At 41.1% G+C, this 25,278-nt stretch overlaps 1 protein-coding gene across 15 annotated transcripts in view; it reads left to right on the top strand.

Annotated features, from left to right (window-relative positions):
* LOC139537727 (phosphatidylinositol-binding clathrin assembly protein-like) overlaps positions 1-25,278 on the top strand; it is a 54,437-nt gene that overhangs the window by 3,503 nt on the left and 25,656 nt on the right. For 13 of the 15 annotated variants that reach the window (XM_071339405.1, XM_071339397.1, XM_071339408.1 and 10 more), the window contains exons 2-9: positions 14,855-14,997; positions 20,260-20,335; positions 21,626-21,728; positions 22,047-22,140; positions 22,345-22,456; positions 23,592-23,698; positions 23,799-23,840; positions 24,980-25,065. In XM_071339405.1, coding sequence (XP_071195506.1) covers positions 14,855-14,997; positions 20,260-20,335; positions 21,626-21,728; positions 22,047-22,140; positions 22,345-22,456; positions 23,592-23,698; positions 23,799-23,840; positions 24,980-25,065 — 763 coding nt within the window. Of the gene's footprint in view, positions 1-1,866; positions 2,118-14,854; positions 14,998-20,259; positions 20,336-21,625; positions 21,729-22,046; positions 22,141-22,344; positions 22,457-23,591; positions 23,699-23,798; positions 23,841-24,979; positions 25,066-25,278 lie in introns of all 15 variants that reach the window. The other 2 variants (XM_071339403.1, XM_071339409.1) reach the window with 2 other exon arrangements.

Here is a 25,278-nt window from a genome sequence, read left to right as displayed (position 1 = left end):
AGCAGGAATGTGACAAAGGTTATAGGTATTTCAGGAGGGCTGGTAGCACTTGTGTTGGAGTTTCCTCTCAGACTGAAATAGCAGTGTCGTGTCTAGCTCCCCTCCTGTCTGATTTGTACCCAAGATATGGCTCCCTCTTAGCTCCTTTGATTTGGGTTGGGTTTCCGGCCAGTGTGCACATTCTTTAGCACAGGCCTGTTAAAGAAACTCCACCAAATAACTTGTTACCAGAGAGGAAGAAAATAGGGAAATGTCAAACAATTGTCTTTTTCCCAGCTATGAGCCAGCCTGCTCTTGAACGCTGGTCTGCTTTGGTGAGAAATGAGCTCCGAGACGACTGCTCCTGACATTTTAAAAAGATAGACAAGCTATAGCCCACCACTTTAGATTCCAGTTTGTTGTAATCAGTAACATATCCACTCAATATTGATGTATCTATTTATAGAAAGAGGAAAAAGACTGCACTTTTATTGCATGTTAGACCTTAAATTGCTTTTATGTAAACCCATTTCTGTCAGTCCCAAAGTGCAAGGTTCAATCGCAAGTGTAGCCTATTTGATGCTTTAGGGACTATTCAGCCACTGTAAATGGGAAGTTTATTTTATTGTGTCATTTGACTTGAATGTTTGGCATCCCAAAACAGGATGTGTGATCATAATGAGGTAATGAAAGTATGGTTCCCAACTTCCCACATCACCTAACACCTGGTGACATTTTGGTGAACAATAAAGTAAAAAAATAACCTGTGTATTTGTGCCAAGTTCATTATCATTCGGCAAACACGATGAAAGTTAAACTTTGTCTATTTCCAGAAGGAATTTACTTTGAGATGCAGTATTCTGAAATCTTTATTTCTTATTTGACCTCAAGCATAAAACTTGAGACCATACTCCACACACTCTAATCCAAAGTGAACTGGAGGAAGTAGATCCCGCAGCCTCCCAGCAGCAGTAGACTGCTGAAGTGATGGTAATCACCTCATAGTACCTCAGTGCTCCTAATGATCTGGACACACAGCTAGAATCAGTTAACTACTTTTGGAGAGGAAACCTCAACACTGGCTTTCCTATAGTTTCCTTTTATGACAATGCAAATACAGGTCTCAGAGTTATATTGTAGCTACTGTACTAAAACAAGGTTGTCAGAATGCTGGGTGTATTAGTCAGACTGAAACTAGGAAGTGTTAGTTTACCTGATAGTATTACTTTGAAACGTATGCCTACAATATCTGTATTGTGTTGTACAAGCCTTACTTGTTTTGATTCCTGAACCTATTTTTGACAATATGTTAGTTATGAGTGGTTTCAGTTGAATTCAACCACCTCCTACTCAAGGCCTGGAGTGGTTTCAATGCCCCTTTTTAAAAAATGCAGGATGAAGGGCAGAAAGAACCCTTGGTTTACTAAGGAACTTACAAAAATCATAAGGGAGCTAAATGCTATGTAGGCTAAAGCAAGAGGGACTGGTTTGGCAGATGATTGGATGGCTTTTAAACGTCTTCGAAATATGGGTGTGGCTATGGTCTGTAAATTGAAAGCGGACCACTACCTGAAATCTACTATACATATTTTAAATAATCGATCCACATTTTGGCTAGTAGTGAAGGGTTTGGAGTGCAAAAAAGATACACAGCTTCCCAAACTATTTTTGGTAGACACACAGATTGTAACAGGTTCTCTCAGTTACAATCTGTGTGTCTACCAAAAATTGTATTCTCCATTCTGAAAGCCTTGAATCAGCTTTTTTTTTTAGATGCAGGCAGTTTATTTGAAAAGGTCAAAAGTATAATTGAGCCCCCTATGAATTTACCTGACACCCCTGTGCACTCTTTCACCAGGTTCACCTTTTCATCCTTCTCTGTTTCAGAAGTGTGTAAAGCCCTGAAAGAAATTGATGGGAAAAAATCCCCTGGCCCTGCTGAGCTAGACCCCCGCCTCCTACACCTAGCTGCAGACGTCATTGCTCCCCCCTTAACATGTAATTTTAACCTCACGCTTGATGTTAAGGAAATCCCCAAGTTATGGAAATCTGCTTTTGTACTGCCTCTCCTGAAAGGTGGAGATCCTTCGCTACTTGACAACTATCGACCCATATCAACATCGTCTGTACTGTCAAAGGTACTGGAGTCCTTAGTTAGTAGGCAGCTAAAGGCCTACTTCCAAGAAATCAACATCTTAAATGGAATGCAATCAGGTTTTAGGTCTGGCCACAGCACTGTTTCAGCAATATTGAAGGTTTTAAATGACATCCACTGTGCTCTTGATAAGAAGTTACATTGTGTGTCTGTCTTTATTGATTTGTTGAAGGCCTTTGACAATGTGGACCATGCTTTGTTAGTGCAAAGGTTCAAATGTTGTGGAATTACTGGTCATGCTTTAGATTGGTTTATAAATTACCTATCAATTCGTACACAATGTATAGGCGGATGATTGTAAATCTGAGTCCATAGAGGTGTGCTCAGGTGTTCCGCAATGTTCTGTTTTGGGCCCACTGTTGTTCATTTTGTATATCAACAACATTGGGGATCTTATTGAAACAGAGGATGTACATTTTTATGCAGATGATACTGTTCTTTATTCAAGTGGTAGTAGTTTATCGTTAGCTTTTGAAAATGCCCAAAGAGCATTTAACATCATACAACAGAATCTGTATGATTTTAAAGCTGGTTCTAAATTCAGGTAAAACAAAATGCATGGTATTTTCAAATGCCAGGCATGTTAATAATCATATCATTGCTACATTGACTGGACGTACTATAGAGAAAGTTAGTGTACAAATATTTTGGTGTGTGTGTTGATGATAATCTGAGCTTCACTGTGCATGTAGAGAACTTGATAAGGAAGCCCAAGCTGAGAATAGGTTTTTATTACCGGCATAAGGCTGGTTTTTCTTTTGAGGCCAGGAAGGAGCTGGTACGATGTACATTACTGGCGGTTTTATATTTTAGTGATGTTATATATATGCAGGCCTCAGCCACTACCCTGAGAGCACTTGATTCAGTATATCATGCAGCCCTCAGGATCATTACAAATCAAAAACGTCTAACACATCATTGTGATCTCTACAACGCTGTTGGCTGGTTGTCATTGACCTTGCGTAGGCTTAAACACTGGTATACACTGATTTATAAGGCCATATTGGGTAAAATGCCATTTTATTTCTGTTCTTTTTTTGTCAGGTCGGTAAATTAATATCAATTACGGTCCCATTCTCATTTGCTTCTAACAGTACCAAAAATTAGAACAGGTCATGGTAGTAATAGTTTTAGTTACTTAGCTCCATGGTCCTGAAATTCTCTCCTGAACATTTTAAAATGTGATGATCTAGTTTTGTTGGTGGAGTTTAAACACTTGATCGATGTATATATCATAGAAGAGTGTAATTGTTTTTAGGCCTGCTGTTTTTAGTCAAGACTCATGTTTTTAATGTAAAATGTTTTTGTTGTACTGTATGTGTGTTTATAGTTTTGTTTAATGTTGTGTTAGTGTATGTAAGTTGTTTTGTGTGAAACGTTGTTCCCCCTGCTGCTATTGGAACAGGTCTCTCTTGGAAAATAGATGTTATCTCAATGAGATAAACCTGTATAAATAAAGGTAAAATTAATTATTTTGATTATTAACCAAATAGGCAAAAAGTCATTTTAGTACAATGTTAAGTTGTGAGGACTTCTCCTCTCTGTGCATGTGGTAATACTGAGCAAACATGTTCTATTGGATCCAAGCTTGTTCTGGAAGCTCAACTCATGAGTCAACACTGCAACATGATGCGCCCTGCAATCAGCAAAGAGTAAAGGGCATGATCCACGTAGGTTTCAAACCACTGCAGTGTTTGGAGCAGAACCTTCTAAATCTCTTTAGTTTTCCAGAGCTCTTTTCTTGTTTGCCATAAGGATTTGAAACGGAGACAACCATATTCAATCAAACTGGTGACCATGTTTCTGTGATATTAAAGTGAGAAATAATATTCTCCTTGCTGAGCAGGTTTGAATTATATGCATTTGAGTTTTATCATTTGCATGTTGAGCAAGCCTACATGAAACCAAAAGGTGATTGATAAAAGTGATCCACAAGAATAATTGTTACAGCTGGGATTGGTTGACTTGGGCCCTCTCTTTTAGCTGTGGTAATGATAACAGTGTAAACGTTCATGTGCCATGAAGACGCCATCTGTTTTTTTTCATAGATAGTGTGTATGAATTCAACTCTGAACCACTGAATGTTGAACCTGCTCTTCTTTACTTGTTTTTGTCTCTTATCATTTGTATATTGCACAATGTGGCACATTTGTATTAGTGGGCCTTGTTTTTAGATCCCATTAGGTTGCCGAAGCCGACAGCTTGAATTATTTCAAAGTAAAATAATGAAATGATACTGCTGTTTCTTTGTGGCATACAACCTACTGAATATAAGCCGATCTATCAACTAACCTGTATAGCCTACATGACGTTATGAAATAAGGCCTCACCCACTCACACCCCAGGCCTGCAAGCTCATTGACATGTAATGGTATACGTGTGAATGTTCTTTCTCGTCATCACCTGTGGTTTTGTGTTTAACCTGGTTCACTCATAAATAGGAACTAGCAAAAAAATGACTTTGGGTTAAAAGCTATTTCTGGACAGGTTAGTTATGGTAATATTAATCAATTCTAGTTCTAAAATCCACATTTGAGAACAATTTCAGCAGTGTGCACAATCTTTCTTGGTGCAATTGAGCTAATTAGTGACTGAAGTTGATCAATGAAGTAAACAGGGGTGCATGACAAGCTGAGAGTCTCTCCCTGGTGTAGCTAAAATGTAGAGCACATGGGTCCACTGTAACCACTGAGGCAGCAGTCTGTTGGTGGGTCATGGTCAGGCCAGAGGACACGCTAACACATGTCTGCAGTCTTTGTGCATGCAGCATGAGAGGCTCTGCCCACAGGTTCACCCTGACCCCCCCCCCCCCCCCCCCCCCCCCAATGGAACGCATGTGACCGCAGTGGCATCGAATGACAGTCCATCAAAAAGAGTGCTGACACACCACTGAACTGAATAGAGCCCACTGTAACTCTCAAAAAGCCTTTGAGAGTCAATATCACGTTTCAAAGGCTGCAAACCGGGCACTTCCATCAAACCATATTCTCTAGCCTCAAAAAGCCCCAGTACCACTATTCAGAGCTAGAATTGACCTTCCATCTCATAGATAAACATCAGCAGCCACTCATCTGCAATGAAGTGAAGTGGGCAATCTGTCTAAAGTTGTATTCTTTTCACTCTGCCATTTTAGGGTCATTATTGTGGAGTCACTACAATGTTGTTGATCCAGCCTCTGTTTTCTCCCATCACAGCCATTGAACTCTGTAGCTGTTTTAAAATCACTATTGGACTCATGGTGACATTCTTGAGCAGTTTCATTCCTGTCCTTCAGTTCAGAAGGACAACTGTATCTTTGTGACTGGGAGGTTTAATACATAATCCACAGCATAATTATTAACTTGACCATGCTTAAAGATATATTCAATGTCTGATTTGTTATTGTTACCATCTACCAACCACTGCCCTTCTTTATGCAGCTTTACAGATGTTGTATGGGGGACAGAGGAAGGGTTAGTCATTCAAAAATGTCAACCCCTACTATTTCACACAGAGTGATTTGTTAAGCCAAATGTTACTCCTGAACTAAACCAAGGGGCTGAATACTTATGTGACTATTTTTGTTAAGAATTCTATATTTTTTAATATATTTTTTCTCACTTTGACAGTATTTTGTGTAGATTGTTGACAAGAAATTACATTTACAATTGCCTCATCTGTCCACTGCAAGATCAAATAATGAACTAACCTAATTGTATTCACCTGGAACAGTTCCCTTTAGAATTTCAAATATGAATTTAAATAAATTCTAAAATGGGAAAAATCCTCTCTGAAAATAAATGAACTAAATTCACTCCAACCGTTACTGGTGTTACTGTTCTGCTTTATCTAGATTTGCTGGAGGAGGCAGAGCCTTCATTCAAAGCTGTACGCTACAGTGCCTTCAAAGTATTCCTACCCCTTAACTTATTCCACATTTTGTTGTTACAGCCTGAATTAAAAATGTATTAAATGGTTTTTTTCTCACCCATCTACACACAATACCCCATAATGACAAAGTGAAAACATATATTTTTAAATTTTTGCAAATGTATTGAAAATGAAATACAGAAAGATCTAATTTACATAAGTATTCACACCCGTGAGTCAATACATGTTAGAATTACCTTTGGCAGCGATTACAGCTGTGTCTTTCTGGGTAAGTCTCTTAGAGCTTTGCACACCTGGATTGTACAATGTTTGCCCATTTTTATTATTTTTTAAATTCTTCAATCTCTGTCAAGTTGGTTGTTGCTAGACAACCATTTAAGTCTTACCATAGTTTTTCAAGCAGATTTAAATCAAAACTGTAACTAGGCCACTCAGGAACATTCAATGTTGTCTTGGTAAGCAACTCCAGTGTATATTTGGCCTAGTGTTTTAGGCTGAAAGGTGAATTCTTCTCCCAGTGTCAGTTGGAATGTAGACTGAACCAGGATTTCCTCTAGGTTCTTGTCTGTGCTTAGCTCATTTCCATTTCTTTTTATCATGAAAAATTCCCCTGTTCTTGCCATTGACACGCATACCCATAACATGATGCAGCCACCACCATGCTTGAAAATATGAAGAATGGTACTCAGTGACGTGTTGTTGGATTTGCCCCAAACATAACACTTTGTATTGAGGACATAAAGTTAATTTATTTTTGCAGTTTTACTTTAGTCCCTTATTGCAAACAGGCTTCCTCCTTTTCACTCTGTCATTTAGGTTAGTATTGTGGACTAACTACAATGTTGTTGATCCATCCTCAGTTTTCTCCTATCACAGCCATTAAATAACTGTTTTAAAGTCAACATTGGCCTCATGTTGAAATTGCTGAGCGGTTTCCGTCCTCTACGGCAACTGAGTTAGGAAGGATGCCTGTATCTTTGCAGTGACTGGGTGTATTGATACACAATCCAAAGTGTAATTTAATAACTTCACCATGCTCAAAGGGATATTCAATTTTTGCTTATTTTATTTATCTACCTTTGCGAGGCATTGGAAAACCTCCCTGATCTTTGTGGTTGAATCTGTGTTGGAAATTCACTGCTCGACTGAGGGACCTTACAATTATCTGTATGTGTCGGGTACAGGGATGAGGTAGTAATTAAAAAATCATGTTAAACACTATTATTGCATACAGTGAGTCCATGCAATTTGTGACTTGTTTAGGGGTTGAATACTTATTGACTCAAGACATTTCAGCTTTTCATTTTTGTATAAATTTGTAAATATGTCTAAACATTATTCCACTTTGTGTCACTGGCCTACACACACGATGTCAATCTCAATTCAATCTATTTTAAATTCAGGCTGTAACACAACAAAATGTGGAAAAAGTCAAGGGGTGTGAATACCTTCTGAAGGCACTGTCTTGTTTAGGGCAGTGATGTAGGCCAAGTGATAAATAAATTGACAGGTCAACACGGATCGCCTTTCGCAGTGAATAAATTAACACTCCATATTTTCTATGCATTTTCCCGTGATGGGTGAGTACATTTAAAATAAAATAAAAAGGTGCGTAAACATTGGTTATGTATGCTTACCCTCCCAAGAGACACTTCCTGAGCGTCAACCGCCAGCAGGATGTTGATTACATGGATTCCAGAAATCTCAGGGAGCTGATCAAATGTTAAATTAAAAGACAAGTAGGGTGAGACACAGACATACACCACGGAGTGATTGATCAAACATGAGTAAACACAGTCACAAAGCCCAATTATGTTATGTTAACAATCACTCAAGCACCTTGAAAGAAATGCTAAGTAACATGACCAGTGATGTACTGGGCCATACGCACTACCCTCTGTAGCGCTTAGCAGTTGGATGCCAAGCAGTTGCCATACCAGGCGGTGATGCAACCAGTTAGGATGCTCTCGATGGTGCAGCTTTAGAACTTTTTGAGGATCTGAGGACCCATGCCAAATCTTTTCAGCCTTCTCCTGAGGGAGAGGTTGTTGTCCCGACACCGCACTACCAGGTCTCTGACCTCCTCCCTATAGGCTGTCTCATCATTGTCTGTGATCAGGCATTCCACTGTTGTGTCATCAGCAAACTTAATTATGGTGTTGGAGTCGTGCTTGGCCACGCAGTCGTGGGTGAACAGGGAGTACAGGAGGGGACTGAGCACACACCCCTGAGGGGCACCCGTGTTGATGTGTTGTTGCACACCCTTAGGCTGCCCCCAGGTGGTGTCAGGAAGTCCAGGATCCAGTTGCAGAGGGAGGTGTTTAGTCCCAGGGTCTTTAGATTAGTGATGAGTTTTTAGGGCACTATGGTGTTGAACGCTGAGCTGTAGTCGATGAACAGCATTCTCATGTAGGTGTTCTTTTTGGAATTGTTTTGGGGTAATTAATGCTACCCAATATTTCCAAACTTGAATTATTATAATCTTTTAAACCTTTTTGTTATGCTGAGCCTATTGGAACTGTTTGCCAAAGCCATCAATGTGTTCCTTGCATGTTTTGGGCCTTGAAATCTGGTGTATTTATTAAGAACTCTCAAAGGAATGCAAGCTAGGGAAATGCTTCGACCATTGCATTCCGATCGTTGCTTGTGCTCCAGAGTTCATGTTTAGTTAATTTGAATGCTTTTAGTTCATGTCTGCTGCACTGGCCATGTCATCACTAGTAGCCTGTAATGGTTATTAAATGCACTAATGTACGTTAAGGGAACATTAGCATTGGTCCACAAAACACAGGAAAATCAAGTGAATACCACACCACCCAACATTTTTCACATTTACATTTGAGTAATTTAGCAGATGCTCTTATCCAGAATGACTTGCCCACAACTCTGGTGTTGCAAGAGCAAACTGAGCCACCCAACATGACCTATGTACAAGCCCTTGGCCTTGACCCTTACAATTAGAATAAATGTGCGTAGACTCGATAACAGACGGTTGAGAGAATGATGGTGGGAAAAAAGTTTTCAACAGGAAGTCCAGGTCAACTACTGCATGAGCATTACATAGCACTTAGTGTCATGAAACTAAATCTGGACTCATGACTTACATGTATTAGTGGTAACGTGTATTATAATTCTTAATAAATTGATTACAAATAAATTCTACACAGTAGCTTATGAAAGTGACCTAGCTTTTATTTTATAGGAAGGTTTAGTTTTTTTTCACTTTCTTTCCCATGTGTGATTATGACTTGTCATGTGGCTGCAGTTGCTGACGCAAGCTTTTCTTTTGCGGACATCTCCCCGAAATAACTTGGTTGTTCATCACTGGAATCCTTTGTCATGGTTTTCATTTTTTTACTTTCCACACAACCCTCCCAAACCACAAAGTATTCAAAATCCAGCTTTGTCTGATTCCCACCAGCTTGCTCTTAGCACTCACTTCCTTTTCATACTTTGGATTCGAGTCCTTTACAATTTCAGCTGACATCAGACAGATTGTTTAACCTTGGTTGGGTAACTAAAATAAAGGACAGATGACCAACCATGTTATTTTGGGTAGAGAGACTACTCTTACAAGGAGACCCTATATCTCTGTTGCATAAGATTTGTGATGTATGTAGGCCTACATGATTGCAGTGCTTACTGTACACATTGACAATCTCTGAATTCAGCGTGACATCTTGGGAGTTTAACAGAATCTGACTGGTTACTGGGAATACATGGGTCAGATGAAAGAACATGCAAATTGGCCTTGGTTTTCTTAATAGAGTGAAACTGCAAGGTAAGGTAATGTTCTGGACTTGGCTCTGTCTGGCTCTCCTTTTGAGCCAAGATGTCAGGCACTCTGCCCAATTCAACTAATTCAATTTCTGTCAAGCTAGTTTTTGTCCACTTCCCCTGCTGCACTTACAGCAACTTTGTATCCAGATGTCAGTAAGCAGAGCAACGAGAGATGACGGTATGCCATTATTCAATACTCCGTTTCCATCAGCTGTATCCGTCTACCACAAGGTGCTATGTTTAGGTTGACAAATGTCTTATGGATTTTGAAGGCATTCAATACTCCCTGTGAGTAGATCAGTTGCCTCTCTACTACCCTTGGGTATGTGCCAGTCAGATATAGAAGGATTTTCTGAAGGTTTACCCTGGTGAAGTGTTTTTATTGCATTATCTAGGGATAAAGTATTCTTATATGAAGAGAGGCGTGATATGCATTCAACCATGTTCAGTATCCCTTTAATTGTAGATGGCACCTCTAGGTCTAGGTGTTTGAGCACAAACCTCTTCTCTTTAGGCTTCTATAGCGGCATATATATGACTGCTTTTTGCCTGTATAAGGTGCTTGTGGAGCTGGGATTCATTTCAGTTCAGTATCCTCTCATGAAGTGAAAATCATCCTGCTGCTGAGTCTAACTTTTTTGCTTTCAAACTGAAATTAAAGGACAATGGCGAGTAAAATTACATTTACAAGCCACAGCGAGCAGGTAACGTTGTTTAATTCTCAGAAATTTGCATAGTCTTACATATACAGTGAGGGAAAAAAGTATTTGATCCCCTGCTGATTTTGTACGTTTGCCCACTGACAAAGAAATGATCAGTCTATAATTTTAATGGTAGGTTTATTTGAACAGTGAGAGACAGAATAACAACAAAAAAATCCAGAAAAACGCATGTCAAAAACGTTATAAATTGATTTGCATTTTAATGAGGGAAATAAGTATTTGACCCCCTCTCAATCAGAAAGATTTCTGGCTCCCAGGTGTCTTTCATACAGGTAACGAGCTGAGATTAGGAGCACACTCTTAAAGGGAGTGCTCCTAATCTCAGTTTCTTACCTGTATAAAAGACACCTGTCCACAGAAGCAATCAATCAATCAGATTCCAAACTCTCCACCATGGCCAAGACCAAAGAGCTCTCCAAGGATGTCAGGGACAAGATTGTAGATCTACACAAGGCTGGAATGGGCTACAAGACCATTGCCAAGCAGCTTGGTGAGAAGGTGACAACAGTTGGTGCGATTATTCGCAAATGGAAGAAACACAAAAGAACTGTCAAACTCCCTTGGCCTAGGGCTCCATGCAAGATCTCACCTCGTGGAGTTGCAATGATAATGAGAATGGTGAGGAATCAGCCCAGAACTACATAGGAGGATCTTGTCAATGATCTCAAGGCAGCTGGGACCATAGTCACCAAGAAAACAATTGGTAACACACTACGCCGTGAAGGACTGAAATCCTGCAGCGCCCGCAAGGTCCCCCTGCTCAAGAAAGCACATATACATGCCCGTCTGAAGTTTGCCAATGAACATCTGAATGATTCAGAGGACAACTGGGTGAACGTGTTGTGGTCAGATGAGACCAAAATGGAGTTCTTTGGCATCAACTCAACTTGCCGTGTTTGGAGGAGGAGGAATGCTGCCTATGACCCCAAGAAACCATCCCCACCGTCAAACATGCTTTGGGGGTGTTTTTCTGCTAAGGGGACAGGACAACGTCACCGCATCAAAGGGACGATGGACGGGGCCATGTACCGTCAAATCTTGGGTGAAAACCTCCTTCCCTCAGCCAGGGTATTGAAAATGGGTCGTGGATGGGTATTCCAGCATGACAATGACCCAAAACACACGGCCAAGGCAACAAAGGAGTGGCTCAAGAAAAAGCACATTAAGGTCCTGGAGTGGCCTAGCCAGTCTCCAGACCTTAATCCCATAGAAAATCTGTGGAGGGAGCTGAAGGTTCGAGTTGCCAAACGTCAGTCTCGAAACCTTAATGACTTGAAGAAGATCTGCAAAGAGGAGTGGGACAAAATCTCTCCTGAGATGTGTGCAAACCTGGTGGCCAACTACAAGAAACATCTGACCTCTGTGATTGCCAACAAGGGTTTTGCCACCAAGTACTAAGTCATGTTTTACAGAGGGGTCAAATACTTATTTCCCTCATTAAAATGCAAATCAATTTATAAAATTTTTGACATGCGTTTTTCTGGATTTTTTTGTTGATATTCTGTCTCTCACTGTTCAAATAAACCTACCATTAAAATTACAGACTGATAATTTCTTTGTCAGTGGGCAAACGTACAAAATCAGCAGGGGATCAAATACTTTTTTCCCTCACTGTAATTATATAGGTCAACAAACATGCACTTTAGGTAACAGTGAAATACAGGCTAGTTATTACTCACTACTTTGATGAATAAATTCCACATGTAGTTTGATCTGTTGAAAATAATTAGTTTCCACAACAAAGAATTTTACTCAAATATTTATTGCAGTTATTTGCCAAGTAACGATTTGGCAAATGATTGTTTTAAATATTGTATTGCATGAACAGCTCCCTACAGTTATTTGAAGTCACATTGGTTGCTTGATTACAGTGTATCTATATGAGGGTCTCGAAATGGGTTTTACACATTAAGAAGGATGGTGCTTGTATAATAAGTATTTTGCACATTCAATGCACCTAGATAGTGTGTGTGTGGGGGGGACGAGGTCAAATCTTGACATCAGTGATCTTCAGGTTTGAAAGTCGAAGCTCTAGACAGAGGCCCGAGTTCCCGACTTTGAATTCCGAGTTGGATGGCCGTTTTAAAAATATTTTTCCCAGTCTGAGCTCTTTTTTTTTTTTTTTTTCTTTTCAGTTCTTAGTTGTCTTGAATGCATGGAAGTCTGATATTTCCAAGTTCCCAGTTTTGAACACGGCGTGTGTCAAAGTCCAACGCCCTGTTAAAGGGAGAAGACTCCAAACAGGTTATAACACCATTTGGTTCTTATGCATCACTTTGATGGGACTTGTTGATGCATGTGTCCCTCCCTGCATCACCAGCAGTCATTCTGTCAGACCTGAAAGGCCTTTTGTTATCACATGGGCGTCCTTTTGTGGATGTCAGAATAGCTTCTGCAGTCGGTAAAGGTGCTCTGTAGACCACCCAGGTTGCACTAACAGGCAATGGCAACAGTCAGCGCTTCAGAGGAACAAGTAGGAGAGTTGAATCATGATTACACATTTGTACGTTAAATCAGTGTGTTGTCAACCATTGAAATAGATTAAAAAGTATATTTCAATGTTTGATCAGCTATCTACTCTGTTGTCATAAGATTTCACCTTGATGCTACCAATCCTGTACCGTGCTAGCAGCAGATCACAGCCACCCGAGCCACGGCCTGTTCAACCCACTACCATCTAGGATGAGGAGTCACTACAGGTGCATCAAAGCTGGGACCGAGAGACTGATAAACAGCTTCTATCTCCATGCCAGTCACCACTAGCCTTAGTTACTGTTCTAGCCGTTTACCACCCGGTACTCTACCCTGCACCTTAGAGACTGCTGCCCCTATTTAATAATGTTTACATACAGTACTGTTTTACTCACTTTATATGGATATACTGTTTTCTATGCATGACTCATCCTATATAACTACTGCGGTACACATCTTTTCTATTCATATACTGTCCATACTGTCTGTATCTACACCTGAGTACCAAACCGTAAGAATACCTTCCTAATTAGAGGTCAAACGATTAATCGGCATGGCCGATTTAATTAGGGCCAATTTCAAGATTTCATAACATTCGGTAATCGGCCTTTTGATTTATGTATTATATTAAGTTAAAATAAAAGGGTTCATTTCAGTATTATTGTCATTATAAATATATATAAAAATGGCCCATTTTTAATCGGCTTTTTTTGGTACTCCAATAAATCGGTATCTGCGTTGAAAAATCATAATCGGTCGACCTCTATTCCTAATATTGAGCACCCCCCCCCCCCTGAAAGCATTCCACAGGGATGCTGGCCTATGCTGACTTCAATGTTTCCCACAGTTGTGTCAAGTTGGCTGGCTGGATGTCCTTCGGGTGGTGGACCATTCTTGATACACACTGGAAACTGAGTGTGAAAAACCCAGCAGCGTTGCAGATCTTGACACAAGCTTGTGCGCCTGGCACCAACTACCATTCCCTGTTCAAAGGCACTTAAATCTTTTGTCTTGTCCATTCACCCTCCGATTGTGTATGTGTGCCATTCAATGTCTCAATTGTCTCAAGGCTTATCCTTCTTCAACCTGTCTCCTCCCCTTCGTCTACACTGATTGAAGTGGATTTAACAAGTGACATGAATAAGGGGGTCATAGCTTTCACCTGGTCAGTTTGTTATGGAAAGAGCAGGTGTTCTTAATGTTTTGTATACTCTGTGTATATTAGATTCCGGACTCTGTCATTGCTCGTTATGATATTTCTTTCCCTGTACTTTTTGGATTATGTGTGTATTGCTAGGTATTATTACTGCACTACTGCAATTTTGCTGCACCTGCAAATCTGTACACTTTGATTTGATCTCCTTTTGAGCTGTGTGTGTGTGTGTGTGTGTGGGTGGATGGGCGACCTTGTGAGATCTGGCATGAGAGCACATTCTCATGGCACTGATGGAAAGGTGCCAGAAGGCATCGGCTTTCACTACAGGCCAGATGGCATGGGAGCCCTGCCAAAGACCAAAATAATGCCCAGAATGCATGTGCTATCCTCAGACAGACGTTTGTGACCACAGCTTGAAAATATATACCCTGGGTGCAACCTATCCTGGCCTATCCTATCCTGGGCTGTGCTAAGGGCTTTGTGCTCTGTTGAACCCGGTCGGTCAAAGTGACGAAAGCCTGTACCAGGAAGTTTTGGCATTTGCTCACAACAACAGCTTGATTCTGTGGAACTGGTTGTTCAAAACAACATCTGCCTATGCTCACACAGTCACACTTTCTCTCGCTCTCAGGCAGACTGTATGTCTGTGTCTCAATCACTTAAAATAATATGGCTATAGGACCCTACATTAACCACCATTTCCCCCACTCTCTCCCCCAGACTTGATCCACTGCACCAATGAGATGAACGTGAACATCCCCCAGCTGGCAGACACCTTGTTTGAAAGGACTGCCAACACCAGCTGGGTGGTGGTCTTCAAGTCTCTCACCGCCACACACCACCTCATGGTCTACGGCAACGAGGTGAGCAAAACCTGTCTGCAACTCCACGGAGTAGGGTGAAGCTGCTTCTAGACGCGGACCTTGGGTCAGTTTTGCATTTTCCCCACTCACGGTGAAGGTTAGTTTTTGGAGAGGAAGCTGATTCTAGATCTGTACATGGGGAAACTTCACCCTGGAGCTCTGCAACTCCACACTCCCAGCCGAGCTAAATACTATACAATGAATCTGACTCCCAGGTGAACAGAGAGGCATGTCATCCAAGACACGGACTCCGATCTCCAAATCAACCCCCATCCCTCCCTTCATACTGTAATGGTACCAATGGCAGCCCAATTCTGATCTGTTGGCACTTATAGTCCCAGTCGTGGGAAAAACAACCTGTGATTACCTAGGTTTTCCCATTGGCTCACAGCAAAAACTTGACCTTTTTCAAACACGGTTTTCTTGTTGTGTGCTTGTTTTTGTAAATTACAAAATTACATGTAAGAAAAGTACATGTCTAAAAATCTATTTTTAACATTGCCAGCTCCCGAACCTTCTCACGACTTAGAAAAACATCATATTGATATGATACCTTCTTCCTTTGAACAAGAGTGAATTAAAAAATAGCCTGTGTCCACATCAAAAAAAAGAAAGAAAGCAAATCAGACCTGAGCTTAACTTCAAATTCTTTTTCAAAAAGATGTAGATGTCTACATTGTCTGAGGAGATGGTAGACCTCTTTGAAGTCACTATGTCCCCTGCCGTGGAGATCACCCTCTCGTTGGGAACTGAAGTGCCAGGCACAGCCAGGTAGCATCTTCCCATCATGGTAATGTGAGGGTATTTGCACTCGTTGCTTTTCCACCATGCCAGTGGATCACCATCCACTGGAATGCGGCTTGCTGCCTTGTAGGATGCCACATCCTCTTTGATGGTGTTGGCAAACGTCTTGCCTGTGTCCTTGCTCACAAAGGTCTCCCCGAAAAGCTCCTTCTTGGCTACATTATTTTGCGGAGGAGATGCCTCTGAGTCTGCTCCTGTCGACTCTGTGGCTTGACCCTGCAGAAAAAAAAAGAAAAAAAAACTAACCAATTATTTATTTTCATATTTCATAGAACTATAATTGTGGCAATAACATTTAATAAAATCCATTCTTATTCCAAATCAAAAATGTATTCTAATAGCAATAGCATAGACTAAGATTAGACTGCACTATATTTATTATTTAAGTAATTCACTTTTTTTTTACCTCTTCAGTGGACACAATCTCAGTGGTGACATCACTGTATGTCCTCCGGTGTAGGGCAGGGTCTAGGTGAGATAGGGACTTGAATCTTGGATCCAGTGCAGTAGCTCTATGAGGGTTGTCCTGTACATTCGGGGGGTATCTGGGGTTCAGGTCCTCTCTAATGGCAGCCTTGACATCTCTAGTGAGGGTGCTGTCTTCCTCACTTGGGGCCATGGATTGTAGAGTTCTTGTTTTCAGAGGTAGGATCATGGACACAGACGGTGCAGTTTCAGTGCTCAATAGGGTTGTAACCGGTTTGAGGGGTTTGAGCACCTGGAGGACCTCCTCTGCCACTTTCACATCATCAGACAAGGTGACGATGTCTTTATGTTTTTTCAGGGTCTTGTCTGTCAGTGCAGAGTATACAGCTGCCTGCTGCTCAAGATAGCTCTCCAACATGTCATAAGTGGAGGTCCATGTTGTTGTGACATCGTGTATTAGCTTGTGAGTCAGTAGCTGTAGCATTTCTTGCTTGGTCTTAAGCACATGAGCGGCTGTTGTGCTTCGGTGGAAAAAGGAAACCATCTTCCTGATCCTCCCAAGGAGGCAGTCTGGTTCACTGCGATTTGGTATTTTTTTTATTAGGATCCCAATTAGCTGTTGAAAAAGCAGCAGCGACTCTTCCTGGGGTCCACACAAAACATGAAACATAATACAGAATGACATAATACAGAACATCATTATACAAGACCAGAACAACATACATTCCCCTTTGGGATGCTAAATTGATCACATGTGCAAAGCAAGCTATCTGTGGCCCCAGTCCAGCTTCTATCACTGCATTTACTTGGTTCTTGGCATTATCTGTGGTGATTGGGATATTGTTATTGGGCCTCTCTACCTTCCACTCTGCTACTGCTCCAAGCAGTACCTGCGCCAGATTTGTGCCTGTGTGACTCTCATAGGGGCGTGTCTGTAGCACCGGACTTCACATCTCCCGCTCCTCTGTGGTGTAGTGAGCAGTCACAGTCACGTAGCTTTCCGTTTTCCTGGAGGTCCACCTGTCTGGGCAACAGAGGATTCCTTGGATAATGTGTCGACAATTTTGATAGTTTCCTGTTCATAAAGATCTGGCACGATCTTCATACTGAAGTTGTTGCGCCAGGGGATTTCGTTGCGTGGCTCAAGCACTTTCACCATATTTTTAAACCCTTGTTTTCCACAACAGAGTATGGCCTCATGTCTGCAGCAATAAACATCCCAATAGATTTGGTAATGGCTTTAGCCCGGTCTGATTCTGCAGCAAAGGGCTGCTTAAATATCGCGGTGAGAAGTTGTTGTCTCTTGGCTGAGATGGCTCCTGTCACTGACACACCAGGGTGATGAAGCTTTAAATGTGTGGCCATGCTCAATGTATTTCCATGATCATACGGCTTTCTTGTGGCACAATGCCTACACGCCGTAATGGTGTTGTCCACCACCCTTCATCCGCCATCATATTTGACAGGGAAGCCAAAATGCTCCCATACATGAGACTTAAATGAAGCGGGAGGCTTTTCCAGTTCTTCAGCTCCTCCGCTAGCCATGGCTGTCACTGCACATTTTTTCAACGCGAGCATCCATGATTGATTTGTTGGGATTCAACATGCCCCGTTCACGTGAACAGTACACACAACTGCTTTAAAAAAAATAATCAAATCAACCTTTAGGCTTCAGAATAAAACACAGCACACATCTGTCTTGTCTATCTTTTCACTGCAACTCTGCATTAAGATATAGGGAATTATTACTTTAAAAAGTAACAGCGGCATTTCACACTATGATGGTTAAACTTTGCAATTGATTCGTGGTTCACATGCGTGCCGAACCGTGGGGGGTGATCTGTACGGATTAACTACGGTTCGTTACACCACTAGCTCAAACACATTTAAGAAGGAAAGACATTCCACAAATGTACTTTTAACAAGGCATACTTGTTAACTGAAATGCATTCCAGATGACTACCTCATGAAGCTGGTTGAGAGAATGTCAAGTGTGCAAAGCTGTCATCAAGGCAAAGGGTGGTTACTTTGAAGAATATCAAATATAACATACATTTTGATTTGTTTAACACTCTTGGTTACTCTTGGTTACTACATGATTCCATATGTTTTATTTCATAGTTTTGATGTATTCACTATTATTCTGCAATGTAGAAAATAGTAAAAAAAATAAAGAAATGCTGGAATGAATAGGCGTCAACTTTTGCCATTAATTGGGCAAAACATCTGAATTTGGCAGTCTGTGTAAACACAGTCTACTAGTGGTGTGAAGGTATTTTGAAATCCATTTAACACTGGTTTGAAGTGAAGCAGTATCCAGTGACAAATTACATAATTCTATCATACTTCTTCTTTTGAGAAGATGCTCTTACAGTTGAAGTCGGAAGTTTACATACACTTAGGTCGGAGTCATTAAAACTCGTTTTTCAACCACTCCACAAATTTCTTGTTAACAAACTATAGTTTTGGCAAGTCAGTAAGGACATCTACTTTGTGCATGACACAAGTCATTTTTCCAACAATTGTTTACAGACAGATTATTTCACTTATAATTCACTGTATCACATTTCCAATGGGTCAGAAGTTTACATACACTAAGTTGACTGTGCCTTTAAACAGCTTGGTAAATTCCAAATTTCAATGCCTATCTTTAAACTCAGTCCCTCTTTGCTTGACATCATAGGAAAATCAAAAGAAATCAGCCAAGACCTCAGGAAAAAAAATTGTAGACCTCCACAAGTCTGGTTCATCCTTGGGAGCAATTTCCAAACGCATGAAGGTACCACGTTCATCTGTACAAACAATAGTATGCAAGTATAAACACCATGGGACCACGCAGCCGTCATACCGCTCAGGAAGAAGACGCATTCTGTCTCCTAGAGATGAATGTACTTTGGTGCGAAAAGTGCAAATCAATCCCAGAACAACAGCAAAGGACCTTGTGAAGATGCTGGAGGAAACGGGTACAAAAGTATCTATATCCACAGTAAAACGAGTCCTATATCGTCATAACCTGAAAGGCCGCTCAGCAAGGAAGAAGCCACTGCTCCAAAACCGCTATAAAGCCAGACTACGGTTTGCAACTGCACATGGGGACAAAGATTGTACTTTTTGGAGAAATGTCCTCTGGTCTGATGAAAAAAAAAAATAGAACTCTTTGGCCATAATGACCATCGTTATGTTTGGAGGAAAATGGGGGATGCTTGCAAGCCGAAGAACACCATCCCAACCATGAAGCACGGGTATGGCAGCATCATGTTGTGGGGGTGCTTTGCTGCAGGAGGGACTGGTGCACTTCACAAAATAGAAGGCATCATGAGGAAGGGAAAATTGTGGATATATTGAAGCAATATCTCAAGACATCAGTCAGGAAGTTAAAGCTTGGTCGCAAATGGGTCTTCCAAATGGACAATGACCCCAAGCATACTTCCAAAGTTGTGGCAAAATGGCTTCAGGACAACAAAGTCAAGGTATTGGAGTGGCCATCACAAAGCCCTGACCTCAATCCCATAGAAAATGTGTGGGCAGAACTGAAAAAGCGTGTGCGAGCAAGGAGGCCTACAACCTTACTCAGTTACATCAGCTCTGTCAGGAGGAATGTGCCAAAATTCACCCAACTTATTGTGGGAAGCTTGTAGAAGGCTACCCAAAACGTTTGACCCAAGTTAAACAATTTAAAGGCAATGCTACCAAATACTAATTGAGTGTATGTAAATTTCTGACCCACTGGGAATGTGATGAAAGAAATAAAAGCTGAAATAAATAATTCTCTCTACTATTATTCTGACATTTTACATAAAAATAAAGTGGTGATCCTAACTGACCTAAGACAGGGAATTTTTACTCGGATTAAAAGTCAGGAATTGTGAATAACTGAGTTTAAATGTATTTGGCTAAGGTGTATGTAAACTTCCGACTTCAACTGTATGTAACATTGCTATGCATTTTCAGCTGTTGGTGAATGCACTTATTGGCAATCTAGGAGTTCCTTTTGTATTGCAAAAAGTTTTTACACATGTTTCTGTGTTGCAGAGATTTATACAGTACCTGGCTTCAAGGAACACGCTTTTTAACCTCAGTAACTTTTTGGACAAAAGTGGCCTACAAGGTGAGTGAAGTCAGCTCTGCAGCACTCTGCATTTTATCACAGGCTCAGTACCGTCTTCACTGGAGCATTTGAGCTCATACAGTATCTTAAGGTCTATTCTCTCAGGTCAATCAACAGGGCTGCGTTCAGCAGGGAACAATGTCACTGAACATTTAAATAGGCATGCTTCTTCTAGAAAATACATTTGAAATAGAATAAGGAATCACGTCAGCTCTATTCTAGAACTGCAACGTTCTGTAACTTTTGCCTACTAAACGTGTGCGTGCACACGACAACAGGCAATATTGAGACTTGCAAGACTGAGAAAGTCCAAATCCCCGAGCTGACAAGGTAAAACTCTGTCGTTCTGCACCTGAACAAGGCAGTTAACCCACTGTTCCCCGGTAGGCTGACATTGTAAATAAGAATTTTTTCTTAACTGACTTGCCTAGTTAAATAAAGTTTAAATAAAAAGAAATGTTAACAAGATGCATGGCATCCCAGACCAGTGGGAGTATAATGGTAGAGCAAGCGTCCCTAATCATAATAACCCACATTCCTTTTGTCAGATTGTGTTACTGATAAATTACGGTAATAGGGAGCTGTCAGTTTGTTTAAGGATGATGACTTGGTTGGGGAGTATAGCACTCATGACAGAAATCTACAAGATCGTGAGCTGTCAAAGACAGCCTGTTGGGCCTTTACTTTAGAAGAAAATACGGGACAGACCATATATAAAAAATGCAGTTGCCCATTCTTTTTTGCTACAATGGCTGTGCCCCCATAGGATGACAATGCGCCCATCCACAGGGCACGAGTGGTCACTGAATGGTTTGATGAGCATGAAAACGATGTAAACCATATGCCATGGCCGTCTCAGTCACCAGATCTCAACCCAAATGAACATTGATGGGAGATTCTGGAGCGGCGCCTGAGACAGCGTTTTCCACCAACAAAACACCAAATGATGGAATGTCTCGTGGAGAATGGTGTTGCATCCTCCAGTAGAGTTCGACACTTGTAGAAACTATGCCAAGGTGCATTGAAGCTGTTCTGGTGGATCGTGGTGGCCCAACGCCCTATTAAGACACCCGTATATCCACCAATAAACTCTGAAGTCGTCTTCATTTCCAAAATCAATGGAAAGAATTTGCCTCTGCTTATTGTATCACTTAGTTCCCCAAATAAACAGTTAAGAGTATAGGCTAGTTGTTTGAAAAGGTGATTATGTGGCAGTTCTACAGTGAGATGTGTATCACCATCAAGATGCACCTCATGCTAAAACATTTATTTCCCTATTGTCTTTTTCAGGCTATGACATGTCAACGTTCATAAGGAGGTATAGTCGCTACTTGAATGAGAAGGCTGTATCGTATCGACAGGTCGCTTTTGACTTCACCAAAGTAAAACGAGGGTAAGGACTTTAATTCTCTGTTCAAATGTTTTCTTATAGCATCCGTCTCAGATCTACCTAGTTTCTCCTATATTGTATACACAATGTGCAGTCGACTCCTGGGAAGTGTGTTTTGAATACATTTTTGGGTATATTGCTTACTCCTGCATGGTGCATATGGTGTAAGGGTTGGTTTGGGATTGGGCATCTGAGTAAGTGTAGTGTTGTTCACTAAGCCTAATTCAAATTCATTATTTTAGGTTGCATGCTTCATGACATTGACAATCCAACATCAATAGTATTGGGCCCCTAATGATTGGAATATTATCTTTCCCCAAGGGCGGATGGCGTTATGAGAACCATGAACACAGAGAAGTTACTGAAGACCCTACCCATTATCCAAAATCAGATGGATGCACTACTTGATTTCAATGTAAGTTCCTTGTAACTTGTTATACTTCTATGGCCTGAATAAACGCTCCAGCTCTCGAATATGACACTATTGCAAAAAAACTGTCGGCGAATGAGTAGCCCTGTCGTGTGGTTGGGAGTTACCGCTGAGTCAGACCAATGAGAGTGCTTGATGGGTCGTCTGTCAATTCAATTGGTCTGCTTTGGATCCCCCCTCCATCTCCAGGTCAACGCCAATGAGCTTACCAACGGAGTGATAAACGCGGCCTTCATGCTTCTGTTCAAAGATGCCATTCGACTGTTTGCGGCCTACAACGAAGGCATTATTAACCTGTTGGGTAAGTACTTCTGCCTTCTGGCTCTCAAGAGGCTCTGGCCTGCCAAAACCAAGTCATTATTGCCATATCATCGTAACCATGGAGCAGCGCTGATGCAGAGACACCTTTGCACCCTGTCGTTCTGGGTTGATACTGTATCTCTGGCCTCAATATGTTTTTACACAACTCACTATCAGCCTGCTCCATGCTATCAGGTTAACTTAACGAGGGCCAATAAACAACAGTGTTCTACTACTGCTCTGCTTTGTTTTAGTGAACTGGGTTTGCAAGGTGACAAGGTCTGTAGGTTGGTTGAATTCCTTTTGAAATTCAGACATTCTATTCAATGTCTGAAACACTGAAACAATCTAGTTTCCAATTCATTCTAAATGAGTTTCCTGAAGGGACTGTGTTAAAATGAAATTGCGCACAATGCTGGTGGAGAGACTGGTCTTGCACACAGTCTATTCGACTACTCTGCATATCTGTTTGCACATGTGGTTCCGTGCACATGTAGTTCCGTGCACATGTAGTTCCGTGCACATGTAGTTCCTTGCACATGTAGTTCATTGCACATGTAGTTCCGTGCACATGTAGTTCAGTGCACAAGTTGGAAATGAAAATAATGTCAATAACATTGGAAATAGAAATTCCAGAACACTAACATTCTATTTCTCCACAAAGTTGGACATTAGACTGGAGTTAGAGAATTGCACTTGGTTCCTAGACTATGATAAATTGCTGGTCATTACATGCATGTCAAGGCTGTATTCTCTGCTATGAGGATGGATGCCTCTCTCACTCAGATGAGAGCCTTGTTCCTTTTGGGAGACTGAGCAGGCCTGTGGGGGGTGGAGGAGCAAATTGGATATGAGCAAACATCAGTGAAACGTTTACCAGCTAGTGAGACATGTTTAGGATTCATGCACCCCTTTGGAGAGTTTGTATACTTCCTGCAGACATCTACATTTTAAGGGACGATTTTCTGATTGGAGAAAAGTGTAATATTTAGAATTATACTATGGAATATTCAGCAACTCCTCCATTAATTTGTAAAGGCAGTTTGATTAATTTGATACAGTTTGATAGTTTATCCTTATTTGATGACATTTAAGTTCCAGTGCTTCATTATCATGTTATTCTTTTCACTTCACAGAGAAGTACTTTGACATGAAGAAAACTCAATGCAAAGAGGGCCTTGACATCTACAAGAAATTCCTCACTAGAATGACAAGAATCTCTGAATTCCTTAAAGTAGCGGCGGTAAGATCCAACCTAGCTAACTTCTGTGTGATCAGATTTTTTACTCCTACATTCACTTTTACTCCATGTTATCTTGAACCTCCTCCCTCTTTCCTTGCAGCAAGTAGGGATTGATCGAGGGGACATCCCAGACCTCTCCCAGGTAAGACCTGATGCTATCTATTGCTTTCGTATCTCTCTGGCCCGAAAGTGCAGAGGGTCTGAGATAGAGCCCTGCTGAACCCCTCGGCTTGACTTTATTTCAACGCTCCTCAGTGTGCTGGCTGCCGGCCTCTCTCACCACCCTGCCACCTCCTGCAGTTTCAGACCTTCTAAATGGTTACCTCTGCACAGCCCTAGCTATCATATATTGCTTTCTTGGGCGCACACTGCATGTGGCCCCCTACTAAAGGAAACGCCAGACTCAGGCCCTGCCCAAATACTTTCTAAATGCTTCTTTCCTTCAAGTAATCAAATCACAGATCTGATTTGGTTGGATTGATGAAAGCAGTAGGTTGATAACCTTGCCCACATCTCTCCAATCACTTCTAGATCTGTGATTGAGGAAGGAAGGGTGCACTTTATTTGCATTTGAACAGGGACTCCCTCTCACCTGACCTTGCACGGCATACAGCACATAAAGGTGTTAACATCGACCTTTGTCAAAGCATATACTGAGTAGGCTAGACCTGAGATGAAAGGAATAAAAGGAAAAATATACTTCCACTTTGTATACATTGAAAATGGATACATTGTATACATTGAAAAGCATATAAACACTGTATGCTATTGTACTGTTTCATGTCACCTTTCAAGAAGGGCCACATGTTGTATGGGGTTAGCTACATCTCTCGCTTGCGTATCCAGTCTTAGAATAAAATGGTATTATGTTTTTACTTTTCTTATCACCATGTTCAGATGGTGCTTTAGCAAGACAAACAGTATTTTGCAAGGGCATTCATTTTGTGATTTGTATTTTATTAGGACTGTTTTGGATTTTAAATAATGCCTTTAGCTAGTACCTTTCCCCCAAAACGTTATCATCGCTGATCTTTATCATCGCTGATAATTGCCACCTTTATATTCTGTATTTTTCCTTAACGTTCCATCTTCAGATTACAGTTTGTGTAAGTATCTGTATCCCACTCTTTTTAAGTGTTTGTAAGGGTAGTTTGTTTTCTTCGTGTGCATTGTGAAATAACTAGGCATGCTTACTGTTTGTGTTTCTGTCTGCTGTTACACCTTTGTGATTGCATTTTTCCCCCCAACCTTTGAACTCACTATTTGTTTCCATTTTAATAGGCCCCCAGTAGCCTCTTGGATGCCTTAGAGCAGCATTTGGCTTCTTTAGAAGGGAAGAAGGTGAAAGATTCCACAGCAGCCAGCAGGTACTGTTATTTTCCATTCCATTTACTCACTGCCTATTCAATACAGTCCAGTCAGACAAAGCCTGTTTTGCTCAGGTACCAAATTTAGCAAGTGGGTGTGAGCTGGAGCTGAAGTGTTTGTTGGTGGGTAGCAATCTCAACAATATGTTTTTGTACTGCGGTCCAAAGTATGCTTTTCCTTTCTGTGTGTTTTGCCAGTTGTTTCCGAGAAAA

This window comes from Salvelinus alpinus, chromosome 13, assembly GCF_045679555.1.
Source record: "Salvelinus alpinus chromosome 13, SLU_Salpinus.1, whole genome shotgun sequence".
Lineage (NCBI taxonomy): Eukaryota > Metazoa > Chordata > Actinopteri > Salmoniformes > Salmonidae > Salvelinus > Salvelinus alpinus.
The sequence above is the reverse complement of the archived record's forward strand: the minus strand, read 5'-3'. Positions and strand labels throughout refer to the sequence as shown.